We start from the raw sequence: 20,449 nt of genomic DNA, 5'->3' as shown, positions 1-20,449 counted from the left end.
ACCCATTATCATAAGGTTATGGATACAATCCCTCATTTAATTTCTAATAAAAACATTCAGTGCTGATATCTGACTGTTAGCTGAGCATGGATTGACAGCATTATAAAAATTGACCATACCAGACATACAGTTTTCTCCCATTAAAATTAGACCAATAATGCCAGAATTGCTTGTTATGGCTCTGCGAATTTTACACGATAACGCAACAGAGATGAACGTAACCATTCCCCTCTTTGGTCTTCCCCTAGTTGTTGCTATTGCAGGAACATAAAATGCTTTGTAACCTTCCAGAAAGTGGCTACATTCGACTGACCAAATCTCCTGCAAACAGATAGCCTGAAACTGCTTGATGTACCTAATCCAGTTGCAATCCTCCATCTTAGCACCCAATCCAGCGATGTTCCAAGAAATTACATTGTTCCCATTCGATTTTGCCCGTGTGCTTTCCTCATTTCCCATTTCATTCAGTGTCTCTGTTACTTGTCTATCAGATTCCTCACGTCAATCGCACGCCTCCAGGCCTGAGAGTAAATCAAATCTATTCTGCGTTACAACATTTAACCCATTCATACCATGATTATCAACATTGTACCGGTATGCAGCTTCAGGAACCGGAGGCTGAATAGGGATAAATGGACCAGTTTTTCCACGGTGAGGAAGGGTTTTAATTAGATGGGTATAAAAGTAACCAAGGGGACGTACACACACACTGTTCGCATTCTGAACTAAAGAGGCTGCTCTTAATAAAACTGTAGCGACGTGTTGGGGATGTTTAAAATTAATTACGACACAATCCCCACTAGATGTTTTTAAGGACGGGCCAATCCAGTTCACTCTTCGAGTAGACAAAATTTTGTCAGTATGCAATTGGAAAGCCACATTTATTATTCAGCCATGATACCGTTTTATTTTTTAATGAATCATGGGATTCCTCAAATGGCTGGGCTGAGTGAAAATCAATGGGCGGCACATTTGTTAAAACAGCCACATAAGCTGCACAATCAGGAGGAAGATTGATGTAGCGACTTTTCTTTACTTGTCTAATATCCGGGTTACCCTCAGGAGCTAATATAGCCTGTTTATTCTGACCGGTTGTAGATGTAGAACTAAGTGGTGTGGATTCAATTACAGCCATTTTCTGACTATTCTGCTGTGAAGGCATTCTACCAGTACCCTGCCCATCTCTATTATGACCCTTCTCTACAGCCTTAGGTTTTACGGCTGGGGTGGATGACAGATGTGTTGTTATCAGTGCACCTAGTCTATTGACTTCTAGGGTCACACTATCCAATTTAGCTGTCAGAGGTTTCATTAACTCTACAATCTTTGCCTCTATTTTTTCTTCAAGGGTACTGATCAATAAGGCAAATTGCTCCAGAATAATATTTATGGCAGCTACATTATTACCTGCATGTGAATCAGGTCCACTAACATGGCTATTAGGCACCGATTGCGCTATTTCTACTCTTTTCTTTCCCTGTTTCCCCCCGCGTTTGGTCAGTGGCTTTCTACATGTTCTCACTGGTCTAGGAGAAGGGGAAGGCAACGGCTGCTCTGATGCCTCAATAGATATGTAGGATACATTTTCTTGAAAGTCAGCATGAACCTGCGCTTCAACCGCTATGACAGACCTGTTGCTCGCTTCAGGTATATCAACTATGACTAGGTCTGCAGCTAATGACGGTATATCATCGTCTAGCACCCGATCACTTCCACGACCTAATGAGGCCCTACGCTCACTATTGATCTGTGTTACCTTTTTAACCAGATAGTTATCCATAGTGCCTAATCCAGATGTGGTCCTATCTTGTTTTGCTTTAGACATCGTCAATGTAAAGGATAAGACAACCAGCTTCAAATGCACTTTACCCCTTAACCAATGAAATATAATAAAAGTCTCACTTGTCAGTGCAAGTCCTTGAATGAAGATTCAAAATCCGTGGCCCAGCCCAGCCTCCTCTGGCCTCTGAGGGCCTAAGAGGGCCCGCCCTTTGCCCGGGCTTAGCCCGGCGTCGACCCGCGCTCGATCCCACGACGCGGGGGCTGGAGTCCTTTTCAAGCGCCTCCTGGCGCCGGAATTGCGTGTGGCGGCGTGTTCCGCCGCTAGGGCGTCTGGGCAATGTAGTTTTGGAGCAGTCGCCCCCCTCGCACTGCTGCCGCTGGTGAGGATTTGCGGCGGCGGAAGGGAGCCAAACAGCAGCGGTGCTCCCAACAAGCTGGCCTGGCAGAGTAAGTTATGCCCCCAAAGGTTTTTGCTTCCCAGGAAAAATGTGCTGCACCAAGGCCAGACTAGTTATCTTGAATCTGACTAACTGAAATAAATCCTTGTAAGAAAAACCAAGCAGCAAACTACCATTAGCACCCGAAATGTGTTTATCGGTATTATTTTATTTACTTTTTAGGCTTTTCGCCTGTATTTATCAATTGCTTACTTTGTCAGAATGTACCCATATTTATTTTGTGTTTTGCAAAAATTCAAGAAAGAGAGTAATATATGCCCTATTAATGTAGCCGATAAACGTAGACTCATAATTGGATGCCTGTCGGGTATTAGCATTGTAAGCAGCCATATGTAGTGCAAAAACATAGCAATCTTTAAATAGTAAGCTCTTCAACACCTCTCCAGGGTTTGTGAGCGCTATATAAATGTAATTACAATTACAATGATTTGTTCCAGTATTGAGTGGCGCCAGACTGATGTATGTCACAATTCAGTATTTAATCTATGACTACATTTAGGGAAGATTTAATTCTTGCTGGTAAGGATAGTCCGTCGTAACGGCGACGGAATGTTTACCCGCAAGTATTCCGTCCGCTCGCCAAATTTATATGCAGCCAGACCTTAGAATTTATCTCGGTGGAGACTGCTCCATCTCCGCTATGATTATTCACCTTTGAAGGCCCTGACGAATAAGGGCCGTCGCAGGCTGACCTGTCATGCCACCCACCGAATTTAGGGGTAGATTAGGATGGCGGATGGATTGCCCCCACCGGGCTGGCAGTAGCCACCACCGGCCCGGCGGGGGCAATCCATCCGCCATCCTCACAGAAATGACCCCCGCCACATTAGAATGGCTGGGGGGTCCGCGGCAGACGGGAAGACCGTCTGTCACTTTTCCGCCGCGGTCGCCTTGCGACCGCGGCGGAAAAGGTCTAATATGGTGGCAGTGTCTATCAGACACCGCCAGCCATATTAGGATGTGCTTTGGGGAGTGCCTCTCTGTGGCGGCAATGCCGCCACGGAAAGGCATACGGTCTTTGCTTTGGGGGCTCGTTGCGGGCCCCCATGGTGAAGGGGGGGTGCACATGGGGGGTACCATAGGTGCGTTTCAAAGTACAACATGGCAGGCACCGCGCGTGCTTGTCATGTTGTGCTTTGAAACGCACAACATGCATTTTTGGCATTGCGGTGGACGGTGCTTTCAGCACCGCCCACCGCAATGTTAAAAATGCGGGATGCACGAGGCGCTAGGTGGCGCTGGACCGCAATGGCCACTCTGGCGTAAAGCTCCCGCCGGTCCGGGCAGATTCCTACACATAAACCCCATCTTGCCACCTCATGTTGATCCGCAAATGTCACCATTGAATATCGGAAGGTACGCTGTGCTGCTGTCCGGAATTGGAGCTGAAACTCCGATAAATACTGAAGCTACGCGCTGGGGGATGCGGCGGCGGAGCGCAGGCTGAATGCCCTGGAGAGCTGCTCTGGCCGCGAGAACTACGTGAGGCCGCTGCTGTATAGGCCCGAACGCGACACTGCTGGGGACACAGTGCGGGAGCCCGTCGCTTGCTGGGGCACTCCAGGAGACTTCCCCCCTGCTCAACGGACGTACAGAGAAGGGGCACGGGCTGCTTGATGAAAACCCTTGCTACCATATAAGACTCCCCCGAATACGCAAGAGGCGACAGGAGGCCGGAGGAGACACTCGGGACCCGGCTGGAGATACGGTGAGGGGAACTGTAGGTGGGAGACAATGGGGGCTCTGGAATAACGGCAGGGCCCTGGGAAAGACTGTGGCAGAGCGGGAGAGACCAAAGGGACGCCCTACACGGGGGAGAAACGAGAATCGCGGCCGGAGCCGCCATTTTAAATCGGACTGGTCGCCCTAACACTGGAGCTGGTGCAGGCACACACTGGCTAGGCTAACGCTGCGAGGAAGCATCACTGGCCCCATTAAAGCAGACCCACTGGACGCTCCTCCCCACGGGCGGCGGCCCCCCCCTCCCTTGTCGACCACCTCAGGGCCAGAGCATTGCAAAGGACACCCACCCGAAGAAGTCTCGGGCATACGTCGCCATTTTGTTAGCGGAACGGCCGAAGGCACTCGCAGGCGGGAGTGGACACTGACGCAGGTCGCCAAGAGTCCTGAGACTTACAAGCGCCCTGTGGCCCTGACAAGAGATTTGCCCGTGGCAGACCCCCCTGGTCTAGGTCTGACCTTGATTGTCGGCGCTGCTGCCCCGACCCTACTCTGGCCTGCTGGGGGAACTACGGGGAAGCTGCAGAGGCCGCGGGGGGGAAAGCTGCCTGTGAAGAACCTAACAGTAAAAATCGCTACTGCCTCCCCGACACCAGCAGGACTCAGGCTGCCGACACCAGATCGACATGGGAAGGACGGAACCCAGACAGTCGAAGCTAACATTCGACACCCGCAAACCACCCAGTTCCGCTTCTAGGGACCATGGTGCTGAAGACCCTCCAGAGATCGGGGAGGAGGGGTGGAAGGCCTTGCTGGTGGGGATGCAGCGGAGCCTCACCTCCATTGACTCAAAAATCGACTCCATGAGCAACAGGCTGGAAAACATCGTGGCGAAGTTGGAGAAACATGAAGAGCGGCTTAAGGAGGCGGAACATAGGGTGTCAGACTTGGAGGATGGAGCGGGGACGAGAAGGCAGCACATGCTGCAAATGGACAAACTCCTAAAGGTCATTGCAGAGAAGAACGAGGAGTTGGAAGCCCGCTCCAGGAGAAATAACGTTTAAATGCTAGGCCTAGCTGAGACCACCAACAAGGGGAGGCTCGAAGACTTTATGAAACGACTACTGGCTGACCTGTTCGGGAAAGACTCATTCTCTGCACATATGGTTATCGAAAGGGCCCACAGATCTTTGGCGACACGCCCCCCCTCCAGGAGCCCCCCCGTGCCCAGTGATAATGAGGTTCCTGAATTACCGCAACAGAGACACAGTGCTGCGCCAGGCACGTGAAAAAGGGGAAGTGCGGTATGAGAACACCACCCTATCCTTCTACCCCGACTTCACTCAAAACGTGCAGGAAGCCTGTCGCAAATTCATAGCGGTGAAAAAGAAGTTGCAATCCCAAGGCATCCAGTACGCCATGTTACGGATTCATCATCGGGGAGCACCGCACATCTTCAATACACCACAACAGGCAGAGGAGTACCTCAAGCGCAACAGGCGATCATCTTCCAGGTAGGAGGCGGTGCGACGGCGCTCGCGATCCAAGTCACCACTATCGGAGCCAGCCTGACGACGAAGGCCTGCATATGGCTATGCTATCGACAGCGCTGCTACTGGGCCCTTTACTGGACGCTCTGCAGTCTGGTGATGTATAAACTCAGAAGTTGACATGTGGGCATAATTGGCCGCCTTGACACTCGCCTCCATCCCGTCAGTCCGACCCCTGTGGCCCAGGAGGTTGCGGATGGGTGCGATAGATAGGTTGAGTGGCAATGGCGGGAGTACCTAGAGGCCCCCAATTGAGGGCATTCCCCCCATTTCTTTTTTGCATGGTTAGATGGTTGGGAGCCCAGAAGCTCTGTTTTGGGGAGGTTGACTGGGGGGGGTAGGGATGTTTCTTCCTGGCAAGTTGGGGTAGCCGGTGTGGGTGATGGGGGGAGGGACGGGAGGGAGTATAGTGAGCTGAGATTGAGCTGCATGAGACAGAGAGGTGGATGCGACCACGACAGTACACAGAATGCACAATACGATAGTCATGACTGACGACCACAATGATAGAGTAGCCCTACACATCATCTCCTGGAATATGAGGGGACTGAATGACCCCAGGAAGCGAAGGCAGGTGCTGGGCTATTTAGACCGCCATCAAGTCCACATTGCTCTCCTACAGAAGACTCATCTTTCAAAAGGAAGTGCGCCCCGGTTTGCATCACGATGGGCATCGCATAGCTGCTTTGCATTTTACTTAAAATACTCTAGGGGAGTGGCCATACTTATTAAATGAGGAGTCAGATTTGTTGAGGGTGGGATGGATGTGGACCCTGAGGGGAGGTACTGTTTGCTGTGGGGCAGGCTACACTCACAGGATATTGTCTTTGCAAATTACTATGGGCCTAATGTCGATGATGCTCATCATCTATTCACACTACGAGGTAAACTACACACGCTTGGGCATAGGTATGTCTTATGGGGGGGAGACTTTAACACTGTAGTGAACCCTAGCATAGATCAGTCAAATGTTACTGCGGCGCACTACACCACCTCTCAACGCACCTTGCAGGACATGGTAGCCACAGATAATTTGTTAGACACTTGGCGCTATCTGCACCCTACATTGGAGGAGGGAACTCACCACTCTGCTATGCACAACACCTGGGCCAGATTGGATTATGTGCTCGTCACAAGAGGCATGGCACATTGGGTAGATAAGGCGTCCCACATGGTTAAAACATTCTCTGATCACTCCCCAGTGGTGGTTACCGTGAAGCCCCCGGTGGAACTGACCCCCTACATCAACTGTAGGCTCAACCCCCTTCACTTACAGGACGCAGTCTTTAAAGCAGAGATAGAGCAGGAGATAATTGAATTCTTCCCCAGAAATACGGACTCTGTAGCCAGCCTGACAACAGTATGGGAGGCATTTAAATTGATCATGCGAGGGTGGTGCATTTCCAAAGGAAGGGGCATATTGAAGGACCTAAGACGGACCCTGAATACACTGGAGAAAGAGCTGAAGGGATTGGAGCGGGAGATATCAGGCGGGGACGAGTCAGGCGCCCTAGAAGCTAGCTTGCGAGAGAAATTGTCGGAGTATAAGGAGGTTGCCGAAAGGGAATGTAAATTCCGGGGGAAACACTGCACGGCCCGCATATATGGGGAGGGGGACAGACCCGGGAAGTCTCTTGCGGGAGCAGTTAGACTCCCTAGATTCCGAAACTATGTCACCGAACTGCAAAACGAGCAGGGAATGACATGCAGGACCCTTCCGGACCAAATGTCTACCCTTACGAAGTATTATAAAAAGCTGTATACGTCACAGAGACAACACACGCTGGACCTTAGGGACTATTTCGAGGACGTAGCCCTAGCATGGCTGGGACACGCGCAATGGAAATTTTTGGCTCACGAACTTGAAGTCGATGAGATCACTGAGGCTATAATGAGCATGAAGTCGGGGAAAGCCCCGGGGTCTGATGGAATCCCAATAGATTTCTATAAGACCTATGTTTCCATCTTAGCGCCCATTCTCAAAGCGGCATTTTATGAGGCACTGGAGGAGGGTACTCTCCCTGAGACCATGAGAGAGGCTCAAATCTTGTCTCTGCTCAAACCTGGTAAACCCCCTGACCAATGCGACTCGTACCGACCCCTGTCCCTTCTCAACAGCGATACTAAAATTTTGGCGAAAGTCCTAGCAACAAGATTAAACCTCCTCCTAGAAAGGTTAGTGCTACCTGATCAGGCGGGGTTCGTGCCAAACCGGGCCACAGCTCATAACCTTAGGACCTTCCTGGCGGTTCTTCAGGATATAGACCCGCGCTGCGCTGCGGTGGCTGTCTTTCTAGACGCCACCAAAGCGTTCGATTCCGTAGAGTGGGACTATGTGATGGGGACGCTGGCGTACATGTGGATGCCGGAACCTTTCATATGCTGGATCAAACTGCTCTATGCTGCGCCATGTGCCAGGGTTCTTCTCAACGGGTCACGCTCGGAAACCTTCCCTATCACTAGGGGGACGAGGCAGGGATGCCCCCTGTCTCCCGTCCTATTTGCCATAGCAGTTGAGCCCCTGGCGGCTAAGTTGCGGCAGCACCACAACCATAGAGGCCTTATATACCCCTCCAGGCAAGTGTTAATGTCTCTATATGGCGATGACATTACTTTGTACATACACAAACCTCAAGATAACCTTAACCAGGGCTTGAGGGAGATCACTAAATTCGGGGCAATAGCCGGGGTACAAATAAATTGGGGCAAGTCTGCAGTTTTCCCCCTAACTGACCACATGCTCCCGCACTCCCTGGACTACCCACTAACGTGGGAGGAGGATGACTTTAAATACTTAGGTATTTACATCACCAGGGATAAAGAAGCCTTGATGAGGACGAATTACGGGCGTGCTATGGCTAAGGTGACGGATAACATCACAAGTTGGCTCAAGCTACCCCTCTCGATGGCTGGGAGGGTATCGCTAATTAAAATGGTAATAGTACCCACATTTTTATATTTATTCATAAACATCCCTTATCATCCGGGTGCTTACTTCTTTAAAACTCTGAAAACACAATTGGTCCGATTAATATGGGGAGGTAAACAAGCGCGGCTGAAGCTGGACACCCTTACTCTACCGTATCGTTACGGGGGACTCGATGTACCCGACTTCGAACAATACTCTCATAGTGCGCAGACGCACTTCGCAGTGTACTGGTTTCATCCTCCCCCGTACATGCCCCACCTTGCAGTAGAAGATGGGCACATGGCCCCGGTCCCGCCATCTGGGTATATGTTTACGCCATACAAGGAGCGAGATAGGGACCCATCCACTGTAGACTGCACCGTCAAAGCGTGGCACTGGCTGGCGCGAGCTGAGGGAGTGCCCCAGCTATATTCCCCCAGAATACCACTATGCTGCTGTCCTCTACTGCCTGTCACGACTGAAAAGATTTGCCAAAACTTGTAAACTAAATTGAAATATGTGACTTGGGGCGATCTGTATCTCGGGGGGGGGGGGGAATTCCGGACCAAGGATCAGTTCTTTGGGGAGACCCCGTACTCCTTCATGGACCTCTTCTCTTACACCAGGCTCAGGCAGAGTGTATGGGCCAAGACTCCTGACTTCCTGAAGGAGCCGGAAACATTTATCTCCCTCCACCTGATGCTCCAGACAGACGCCCCTGCGCATATCACTTCTATGCTGTATGCGCGAGTACGCACCGCACCTCCGAGTTCCCAAGTGAGGGCCAGGAAAGAGTGGGAGAGAGACTTAGATGACCCACTCACAGATGATCAGTGGGAGTTGGCCTGCCAGCAGACTGAAATGGCGTCTGGTTGCAGTAGGCTACGACTGCTACATTTAAAATGTTTGCATAGACTGTACCACACGCCAGCGCGACTATATAGGCTCCATCTCTGAGACGACGATAGGTGCTCTCGGTGCGGACAGGGCCCAGCGGATTTCATACATCTTGCACGGAACTGCCCTCAAGTTGCAGGGTACTGGAAGGAGGTTTTCTCGGGACTAGCTGAGATGCTGGGGACCCCTATTGAGCCACACCCCGCCAGAGCCCTACGGGGCCTGGTTGCTGATATAAAAACACCACATCGCAAGTTCCTAGCTATGGGCATACTCCTAGCCAGACGACAGGTGGCGTATAGATGGGGCAGGGGCAGAGCGCCTAAATTTAAGGGGTGGATACAGGACATATCCACTTGGCAGGAATATTTACACGTTTATGCAGAACAATTGCCGATGAAGTCCCGGCCAAGGTATATTTGGGGCCCCTTGATATCTTACCTTTCGGGTCAGCAAGTGGGGGTTGACGCTGCCGCCGCTGGAGCAGGGGCTGAATCTGTGATTGACTGAGATGTGGGATTGCGGGGTGAACTGAGGAGGGTGCAGATTTGAGGAGACACGAAGGCACATGGGGGGGGTGGAAGGGCAAGGGGTATCCTAGCTGCCTGGAGAAATGTATTGCTTTTGTTTCGGAGTGATTACTAGATGGAGGAATGTGACTATAAAATATGCGTTCTGGACTCAACTACAATCACTTTGGTCGAACTTTTTCATCTCACAGATGTTCACTTTCAAGAGAAACTAGAGGGGAACTGTTGGGGGGCAGGGATGTGGGGGGAAGGTGGGAGGGGGAGTTTGTTTGGGGGACTGTGTACCTGAATCTGACATTCTTACTGCAAATTCACATATGTTGACTGGTATGTCCTGCGTTGTAATATGAAAACTGACTATAAATAAATAAATAAATAAATATTTTTTTTAAAAATGCGGGATGCACCCGCCACTGTGGCGGGTGTATCCTAATTCGAGGCACGGGACCTCCGCCCTTATGGCGGACGGTGGCTGCCCACGACAGTCCGTCCGCCATCCTAATGACCCCCTCTGATGGGCGGAATTACAGGTCAGTTTTCACTGCATGTGGTGGTACGGGCAGTGAACGCTGCTAAATGCTTCCCTCGCCCAGGGAGAAGACTCCCATGGCAAAGGTAGCATTTTATTTTTTATTTTCAAAAAGAAAATCTCATTTACTTTTTGTATAAAACTATTTGAGACCAGCAAGAGAGAACACATAAGGAGTAAAACGCCTCACCCTGCAACTCTCTGCGTGGAACTCTCCAACAGTCATGTGTTGCCATTAATCCAGCCCAGAATCAAGAAGGGTCTTTCAAACTGCCTTTTACAGACCATACCGTAACTCTCTTTGGCTCCCTGGTGTCTTGTATAGCTTTACAAAAATAGCAATAAAAATAGTATTGTTAGCCCATGAAAAACACCACTGTCATCCCAACCAAAAGAAGAAAGACCAACTCATGGAGAAAACTGTTACTTTGTCACATGTGACACCTTCAGACATTTCTTGGCTTTTTACACATTCCATTCTGGGGCTTGAACTTGCACTATAAAACATTGCAAACATGAGCTCCAAATAACCCTTGTGAAAAGTGCTGTTGGATACAGTGGTGGCTCATCCGCTAGGGCGGAAGAGCATTGCCCTACTGCCCTCTGAGTAGTTACAAATGGAAAAATAAAATGATAATAACACAATGTTATTATCATTTTATTTTTCCATAACTGCTCAGTTCTAGGTGCGGGCGGGGCGGAGCTGGGCTGTGCAGAGCATGGGGAGGAGTGATGAGCACTTTCAAAGTGTGTGTGACAGCTTGGCCGGCCCCCTGGGGCCTTTGCACTTTGCATGTTCTCCACCGGGCTGCAATGCACAGCCTCGGTGGAGAACATGCACAGGCTCATACGGCCACATGCATCAATCTTGCCGTTTGCGAATCCTTAATTGCGAAAATTAGGGAATCGCAATTAAGAATTCGCAAACGGCAATGCATGAATAAATCGCAATTTTTTTTGCGATTTCTTATTTTTCCCTAATTGCGATTCACAATTTGCGAATCGCAATTACGGAAAACCCTTGCCATTGATCCCTATGGGCCAAGAGGCCCATAGGAATCAATGGGAAGGCATTTACAATTTGCGATTTTCAATTTGCGAATCGCAAATTGAAAATGCAATTCCAAGGGTGCAGGGGGGGGTCCAAAGAACCCCTCCCTGCACCCCTGAAATTAAACTTAAGTGCAATTTACACACACACATGTGTGTGTGTAAAATGCTACTTTAAAAAATGCATTTTTGTGCATGTCTGAAGGTTTTCGGTAAATTAGCACGAGGTTCAACCTCATGCTAATTTACCACTTCCAAATTGCTAATTCGCAATTTGAAAATGATCATGCATTGCATTTCAGAAATCTGAAATTGCGATTTCTGAAATGCAATCGCAATTTTAGAAATCGCAACATGATTGCGATTCCTAAAATTGCGAAATACATGATGCATTCTAATTTTGATAATTGCATTCGCAAACGGCCGAAAATTGCGATTCGCACCGTTTGCGAATGCAATTATCGTTGATGCGTGTGCCCGATAGTCCCTAGTTTAGTGCTGAACCACAGCACTCAGACCAATCACGACGCTGCTGTTATGGAGACAGCACCGTTGTGATATGCTTAGGGGGGCCTGTGTGCTTCTTGCTTAGGACGAGAGACAGAACAGAAGAGATGAGGAGAGGTGGCGCTGCGGCAACCATTCCCAGGTAAGTGAGTGTTTTTTATTTTAATTATGCTTCATTGTAATACAAGAGGAGCAGCTTGTTTACATCTAAATCTAAATCTATTTGAGTCTTCTGGGCTGCGTTAAGAAAGGTCTGATTGAAAAACTAATTTCAAATAGGATTAGTGACAGGCAACATGGGCAATCAATTTGTTTAAAACTGTGCTAAAGGTAGAATATAGTTAGGAATTCATTCTGAAATGCGACATGTCTGACTTTAACAGAAGCACTGCTCTTTCTTCTGACAGGTGTCCTCATACGGTGGATACCTAACATACCAGGTAAAGTCCTTTGGATTGCCAGATGAAGGCATGGTTCTCCTCGATAAACGGCCTGATGTACAGCTAACGGTAAGTGTATTACTGCTGCCATTACAAAGCACCAAGTTGGCTGTGCTGTTGGGTAGTCCAGGGCAGTGTTGGCATATTTTGACTAAGCTTGAGTAAGACTGGAACTGTGTGCCCAGGCTGTGGTTAGGGAGCTTTTTCACTAGAACCAAAAATAACCAAAACCTGATCCTCTGTCTGCTGTGCCAGGTTGCACTCTGAGCCTTGGACAACTGATTGCAATGGATTTCAACAAGGCATAAGTGTAAATTGATAAATCAGACATAAATGTGATAACTTTTATGAATCATTTTTATACTTGGACTAAAGTACCCCAGGTTCACATTATAGGGATGTTGCAAGTCACCAAGGAGTTTCATGATTGTATAGAGGAATTCGGCCAAAGGATGAGTTCCTTTATGAGGTAATGGTACTCCGAGGTGATTTGAAATATCATTTTAATGAAATATCATTTTAATGGGGGGCAGAGGGAATTGTATTCCTTATAATACAGTACCCTCATCTGTCCCATAGACTCCCCAAATCCTTAGTGTCTTGCTGATTCATGTTAATTGCATGCACAAAGAATATAAGCAGAATCTGTACTATGAAGTAAAACACATCAAAAAGCAGTTAGCAATTTTTGCCCAGAGGTGTTAGGATAAACTTCATGTAAGTCAGATTCAAAGAAATGCTGTATTGAAACATGCAGGGTTTCTGTCTTTCTCTTAATGAAGTAAAGTCTGGAAAATAATTGAACACATCGTCATAAACATCTATTTTCTTATGAAAATGTTAATTTTAGAAAGAACAGATCAGAAGAAGGAAAATGCAGTTCCTGATTTTGTTATTTAAACTACAGCTGTAATTATTGTCCATCACCTGCCTTTCACCCTTGCCCCTGGCTCTAACAGCAAGCATTGTGACTTCAGAACACATCATTTATTCATTACAGGTTATTAGATGCATCACAAGTCCCTTGTTTTAAAGATATTAAAGAGAGGCTTTTATACAGGGGTTGCAGGCTCTCATGTATTATAGCATTAATAATTGTTGGAAGTAACCAAATACTAATCAGTGGGATAGAAACTTTCCATCATATACAACCCCTCCATTAATATCAGGTCTGAAGTCAATGCACCAATATGGTAGTTTCTACTCATTTCTAGCATAGGTTGTAAATCACAACAACGATAACCAAAATATTATTTGACAAATGCTGTGCCCTAAATATTGTTTACAAAAAATATTGCTCTGTTGGCTGTAGATTTTTTGTTATGAACTTCAATGGGGAACAGGAAACTAGAAAACAAATCCCCAGAATATGCTCCTGGCTCTGGCTGACTGAGAGTTTTAATTTTGACGGTCTCAAACATTCAATTTGGATATTCGTTTTACCTTAGCACCCTCCGGTTTCGTCCAGTTACATTTAGTTTGTGCTTATTTTGGTCTTTGGGAATGGACTCTGAAGTAGCATTGGAGAGAATGTAACATAGCAGCAGATCTCTGATGCTGCACCATCCTCACAATGGCACTAGACAAAGGATCAGAGTACAAACCTAATGCTGCTTCCATTTACTTGAAGACAAGTAGCTATACTGTGCTGTGAGAATGGGACTGCCCTTTCTGAGAGAGAGAGAGAGAGAGAGAGAGCCAAAGCCCAAGCCCAGTTGATGAAGGCCTTCATTAAGCGATGATCCAAAGAAAGAACCTGCCCCGGAACTGCAAGAATCATAGATAGCCCTGACTGGACCAAAACAAAGGACCACGATCATTATCAGGATGCCCGTGCATGCAGAGGAACTGCACAGAATGGAATCTGTCTAGTCAGTCCTTCCCTACACTTAGGCTCCAGCATTGTGCTCCTTGAACACCTGTTGCATGGTCTAGTAGTGCACTCTTTGCCCGGTGAGCTAATGATGTCTACTGGTCTAGCTTGAAAAAGCCAGTTGTTTCTGCGTACACTTGGGCTGTTATATTCATGTATTCCCAAGCATGGGAGGAACACTTTTGCTTCCCTATTGCACCCAAGATCGTTGACAAAGGTGTTCATTTGGTCCTACTCACACTGAACTCAAATCGATTTCAGCTATTACCCCACGCCCCTCCTGAGCTACAGTGGCGGCTGCTTGTTTTTGAATATGGTGCGGCAATCAGGCGGATATTATCGACCCACTTTCAGGCACTGTAGGAATCCCTTAGGCACAACCCCAAAGCAAAACAGTGTTAATAACGGGGGAAGATTAAGAGCTCTGGAGTTGAGGCTGAAGGCAGTGCAAGTTTCTCACACTGCCTGGCAGTGTGAAAAAAGAAATAAAACAATAATACATTTAAAAAAGCATACTTACCGACTCCTCTCCGATCCCAGCCGCAGTAAATAGTAAAAAGGCAGCAAGGAGTCTCAGAGCCAACTTCCCTAACCAATACAGACACTGCTCTAATGCTGTTAACCAGCATGAGAGAAGCGCCATGATTGGTTGGAGCAAGCTCAGCGCTCCTACAGCCACTTGATGCCTGTGCCTGCTCTTTAGCCAGCTATTTAAGACAGCGAGGGTTGGAGAGCTTTAATGTGTGCATGCCAGGCTGGCCGTCGCAAGAGAGGGGCCAAAGTGACATGCGCACTTTAAACTTTAAGTGTGCACTGCTCCTCTTTCCCTGCTGCTAATTATCCGGGCCCCACCCCAACACTTGGCTTGGGCTGGCCAGCTACACTGAACAATAAAATTGCAATGATAATAAAATAATTTTAATACAATTTTATTTTTCTAGTTTGCTGTGCTGGCCGACAGGTGGGCAACGCCCCTCTGATCTAATGGAAGAACCACTGCTGCTAAGCTAGACCAGTGTTTCATTCTCATTCCTTCTTGTAACTTGTGGAGTGCCTTAGGTTCAGAGCCTCCTCAGCGTTGGACAGAAAGATGAATAGTGATTGGCACGCAGTTTCACCAGTGTATGTAGTTGTTGGATAAGTGTCTTTTTGATTGATCTTCAAAAAGATGGGGGTCATGTGCTTTGGTGGTCTTTCATCCATCTGGATTTCTGCTCTATGGCGGTCTTCTGTGGATACTCTACTCACTCTATTGTCTACATTTAAGAACCTGGGATTCAATATTGACTTCTCCCTCTCCTTTGAACTGTAAGTAGGATCTGTCACATATTCTTACGTATACCTTTTAGATATTTTGAAAACGAGTCTCCTGTGTTCCTAGGCAAATATTGGTGGGCTATACCACTGTCTCATCTACATTGGATTAAATGGAATGCTCTTTTCGAACTAATAGGCTGGACCGCAAAGATCATCTAGGAATTATATAGTGGATTATGATATTTCATAGTTGACCTGTAGAAAGTATATTGCTTTATCTCACAGCAGAAGAGTGACACCATTGTTCAAAATAAGACCACATGCGCTGTTTCCAAGTAACAGCGTGTTGCTCGGATTAGGGAAAAATAGGTGCAATATTTCTCAGGCAGTCTAATGAGTAGCCAACCAATATTTGAGCATGAAGGAAGAAAATTAGTATCATTATCTCTACAAAACAGTTGGCAAGCAAACCATGTTCAGCCTCATATATGGGCAACATTCCTGCATTTCAAGATCAGTGGAGATTTGACATGGCTTCTACCTCAGTGACCCTGATTACGTTTGTTCACTGTGTATAAAGCAATGGATGTGTAAATGGCAACCCTTTGATTACTAAACTGGTTTCTTCTTCATAGTTCTAGAGGAGTAGAGAATTAGCTTTAACATAAAACATGTCAGGTCTGATGCTAGTGGCATATAAATGATACACAGGGAGCACTAAATTAAACAAGAAAGATATGCATAGGACCTGTAACTCATGGGGCAAACAGTCATTAGAAAACGGATTCTTTCCACATAAGATAGTCATAGTGGCCTTACGTGAGTATGAGCAGGGCTGTAGCAGTACATTCAAGCCCAGGATCCAAAACGTGTGATGAGGACATATTTTGTAGAACATGCAAGGATGTCACCCAGACAGAAAGATGTGTCACACTTATATCTGTTAAAACAAATATTGTATCAATGCCTATGACCCTTGGAAGTCAAGATAGTCAAATGTCAGAAATGTCAAATGAAGAATAACTGGGAAGGGGTAGGGGGGGAAGTTAGATAATATTTGTTATCATAATATAAATGATGGTCTTCGTGACAATTAAAGAAAACTAATTATGTAAGTAATCCTGAAGGGTCAGTTTTAAAGACATGGCTTTAATTGTATCAACATGTGTCACGTAATATTAATATGATTCCATTGCTGAAAAATAAATTGGTGATCAAAACAATTATGTTGAAATGCAGTTAATTGTCATTCCAGGACATAATTGTTTAGTTTAACTGTGCCATTACAGACAGGGACCAACAACATGCAAATCCGTCTTGGCCCATCCCTGCTGCTATGGAACAGGTTTCAAGATGCACCTCACTGATGATGCCCAACAACGCTGAAATCAGACTGGGGTTGCTTGTGTACCCATTCAGGGGGATGTGGCCTGCCCATGTGCGGGCTTGAGCATTTAGAATAGTTAGCGGATGAGAGCAATTTAATAATTCTACCTATCACTTTTTTTTCATTTCTTCTTATAGATACAGAGGAACTAAACAGTTAATCAAGATCATTGCATGTATCCCAAAGCTCAATTTACACAGAACTATGTGGAGGCAAGATGCATTCTTAGAGTTTAGAGAGTTGGAGTAGTCAATGTGTTTTAAGGATAGTAAATGACTCAGGACAAAAATTAACTCACTCATGTCACTCCACATACAACAGAAATATCCAGCTCACTGATACAGCAAGACACCCCAACCAGATGGGGTCCTGTATCATCAGCAAAACACACAAGGCGCAGATAACAGCTGATTTTAACATCTGTAGGATGTTTCAATCATTTCCCTGTCCAGTGTGTGGTTTCTTGAGGACACAGGTGGCCGGGAGGCCTTGGTCATCGTCCTGGGAAATATGCAGCTTTTTCCTGACATTGAGTGTTAAACCTTGCACACATATTTACGCAGCAATTTACATTTACATTAATAGGCAATTTCCTTAATTTTTCTTTTGAAGTTCACCACCACATGAATTGTTTTGTAAACTGAGGAAACATTAGACTAGATCCTGCTAAATTTCTTTCCTTAAAGTGTTCTAGGATCAGGATCAACTGCAGTCTTTGATCTAATGAAATGTATTTCACTAAAATTGGTCCATTGGGGAAGTCGTGATTATTTGATTGTCATGAAAATACACATAGGGTGTGAATCACCGAAGTAAGAGTGACTCAGACAGTATCTTTAGTTTGTGCAATCTGTGGCTCCACAGCTTCCACTAGGATTCAAACTCCATACATCAATCTTTGCTCACATCTGTATCCTACACAAGATTCCAGTCTCTATTCAAATTACTTTGAACTGTTTCGTCTGGTCTACAAAGTGTTTAATGATCATACCTTTAAAGAGTAATGCTTAGCCATTGACTTCTCTGAACCTCTTCTATGGTCTTCTCATTCGGCCTATTCAAGCGTCCCTGAAGATCGGCATGCACTGAAGCGTATTCGGCCATCTTACACTCAGTCCTCAAACTTTGAAATTTAATTTCCCCTTGTTTCTTTTTTCCTGCCGATCACTTTAGAATTTCAGTAGCTTCCAACTTAGCTTTTTATGACTTTCTTCTATGTTTAGTGCTCATGTAATGGTGCCAGAAGCTTCTGATGACAGCCAATGTTGAACTTTATAAATGAGCATGGTAAAGTTCATGTTAAAGTACAACTGCAAATTAGTTTACATTGAACTGCTAGGTTATCAAATGTGTTCATATCCAAACAATAGCCAGAGAAAATTGGTTTGGTTCTATGCATTACAAATCTCCCAAGTTTAAGGGACATTGGAAACACCTGTCCTATTTTACTGTGAGATATTTATCTGCTGTTGTATTCCTAGGCTAAGGAATTGCAGGTATGCAGCAAGAGCATATATGGGTATTTGGTTAATTATGACATAAGCACCGCCGTCTTAGGTCTGTGTTTTGAAATTGCAGCTGTCAAACAACCCTGTAGCTAACAATATACACAGAGTGGGCTTTAGGTCTTCCTCTTTCAACAATTAGTTTCCTTCAACCAGCCCATTTCAGCAATCGGCTTGACACTTTATGTATCACTTCTTGGCTGAGCCCAATGGAGTATTCATGTCTCCTCTAATGTTATAGGATGTTTTAGTGTATCCCTCTTTCTATAACGAATGCTTGTACTGAACTGCATGAGGATCTACTTTATTACTACATCCTTCTCTGTCCATGTAAATGTAAATGTAAATGTAAATTGATACTTGTATAGCGCACTACTCACCCGCAAGGGTCTCAAGGCGCTTGTACGAATACCGCTGTGGAACCCATCCTGGCTTTCCCTGTGAGGTGTCCACTCCTGGGCACCCCCAAGGTGGAGGCCAGGCATCCTTAGCGTTGTGGGGGCCGTTGTGGAGATTAAGCAAGCTATTGCCCAGAGTTGCAGAGTGGGACTCCATGATTGGAATAGGCACAGAGGCGAGAATTATCAGGTCCGTGGAATTTTTGAGCCCAAGACCCGCCGAGGCGGGGAATTGAACCCTGGTCCCGGGCTAGACCTCTGCATCAGGGTCTGCCGCTCTAACCATTGAGCCACACTTCTCCTTCCTTCCATCCATCCATCCACCCACCTATCCATCCATCTACTCATTCACTCATGAATACATCCATTGACCCTATCACTCATCCATCTGTCATTTCACTCCTTCACATATCTATTCATCCTTTTGTCCATCTACCCTCCCTTTCACTCACTCATCCATCCATCCATGCCGGCTGACTTCCTCTCAAGTGCATCACTCTAATGTGCTAAGGCTTCTTGTTTTTGATAATACTTGTTTATCATGAGCGTGATTTTGTGATTATAATTATTCACACAGTACAAATGTACATATTTAACTGCTTGTGTCAGGTTTCTGCTAGCTAGTAAGTATCCTGCAGTACAGTATGTAGCATAAGCATATTGTTAACTTTTGGCATAAAGTAGAATTAGGGGTTAAGCAAATTAAGATCAATTACACGGAACACAGAAATGTGTGCTTTCGGTAGGAGGACCTAAAGGGTGCTGTGGATTTGGATTATAATGGAATATGTTTAAAAAATGGACATGATTAAAATTACAAACTGAGAAATACTGCTGCAGTACGTAGTTGATGTTCCTTGTGCTCAAATGAATAGATCATTGGAAGGGACTAGATGTTTCCTCTAATCCAAACTCAGGCCCAATTCTGTCAAATTAAAGTCACCAAAATGCTCAGGTTGTTGTAGAAGGACAGTGTAACAAATTGCCACTTTTTGACATGGGCGCCCCCAATTTTTGCCTGATATTTGATGCAATTTAGACAGAAGTGCATTGTGTGCCAGATCTCTTTCCCTAAAACTATACAATTGTTTGCCCAATTGGCAATTTCTTTATCACCCCCTTGTAAATGGTACTCCTGCTACCTAGGACAGGGAGACTAAAGAGGGTCCCTAAGGGCTGCAACATGTATTGTGCTTCCCTAGGGGACCCCTCACCACACTCATGCAAACTGCTAGTGCAGGTTGCGTGACAGGGTGCAGAGAAAAGTGAACATAGGGAACGGTACCCCTCCTGTGTGCCATTCTTGCCGACACTGCATGTAATATTAGTAAGTCACCACTACAGTAGGTCTCACAGTCCTAAGGCAGGGTGCATTATATAACATGTGAGGACATATCTGCATGAGTAGATACGCCCTGTGATGGCCATGTCAATTATTGGGCATTGCCAGTGAACAGGGAAGCCATCTTGAATATATGTGCTGTGCACTGGTGATTACGAGTTCCCCAGCTACATGATGGCTTCACTAAAACTAAAGGTGTTTGGTATCATGTATTTCATATTAATAAACCCACACTGTTTCCAGTGATGAATTTATTAAAACATGCACCCAGTGGGCACCTTAGAGGTGCTCCCTTAAAACCTTCCAATATCTAGTGTGCTGGCTGCTGGTGTAGACCAACCTGCCATACAGACAAG

The 20,449-nt window shown here is 46.2% G+C and overlaps 1 protein-coding gene across 1 annotated transcript in view; it reads left to right on the top strand.

Annotated features, from left to right (window-relative positions):
* Positions 1–20,449, top strand: part of LAMA3 (laminin subunit alpha 3) — a 1,062,926-nt gene that overhangs the window by 853,827 nt on the left and 188,650 nt on the right. Inside the window, exon 41 of the mRNA XM_078687418.1 lies at positions 12,299–12,400. Coding sequence (XP_078543544.1) covers positions 12,299–12,400 — 102 coding nt within the window. The remainder of the gene's footprint in view (positions 1–12,298; positions 12,401–20,449) is intronic.

Source organism: Lissotriton helveticus, chromosome 4_1, assembly GCF_964261635.1.
Source record: "Lissotriton helveticus chromosome 4_1, aLisHel1.1, whole genome shotgun sequence".
Lineage (NCBI taxonomy): Eukaryota > Metazoa > Chordata > Amphibia > Caudata > Salamandridae > Lissotriton > Lissotriton helveticus.
Note: the sequence above shows the minus strand (reverse complement) of the source record. Positions and strands in the feature narration are given on the sequence as shown.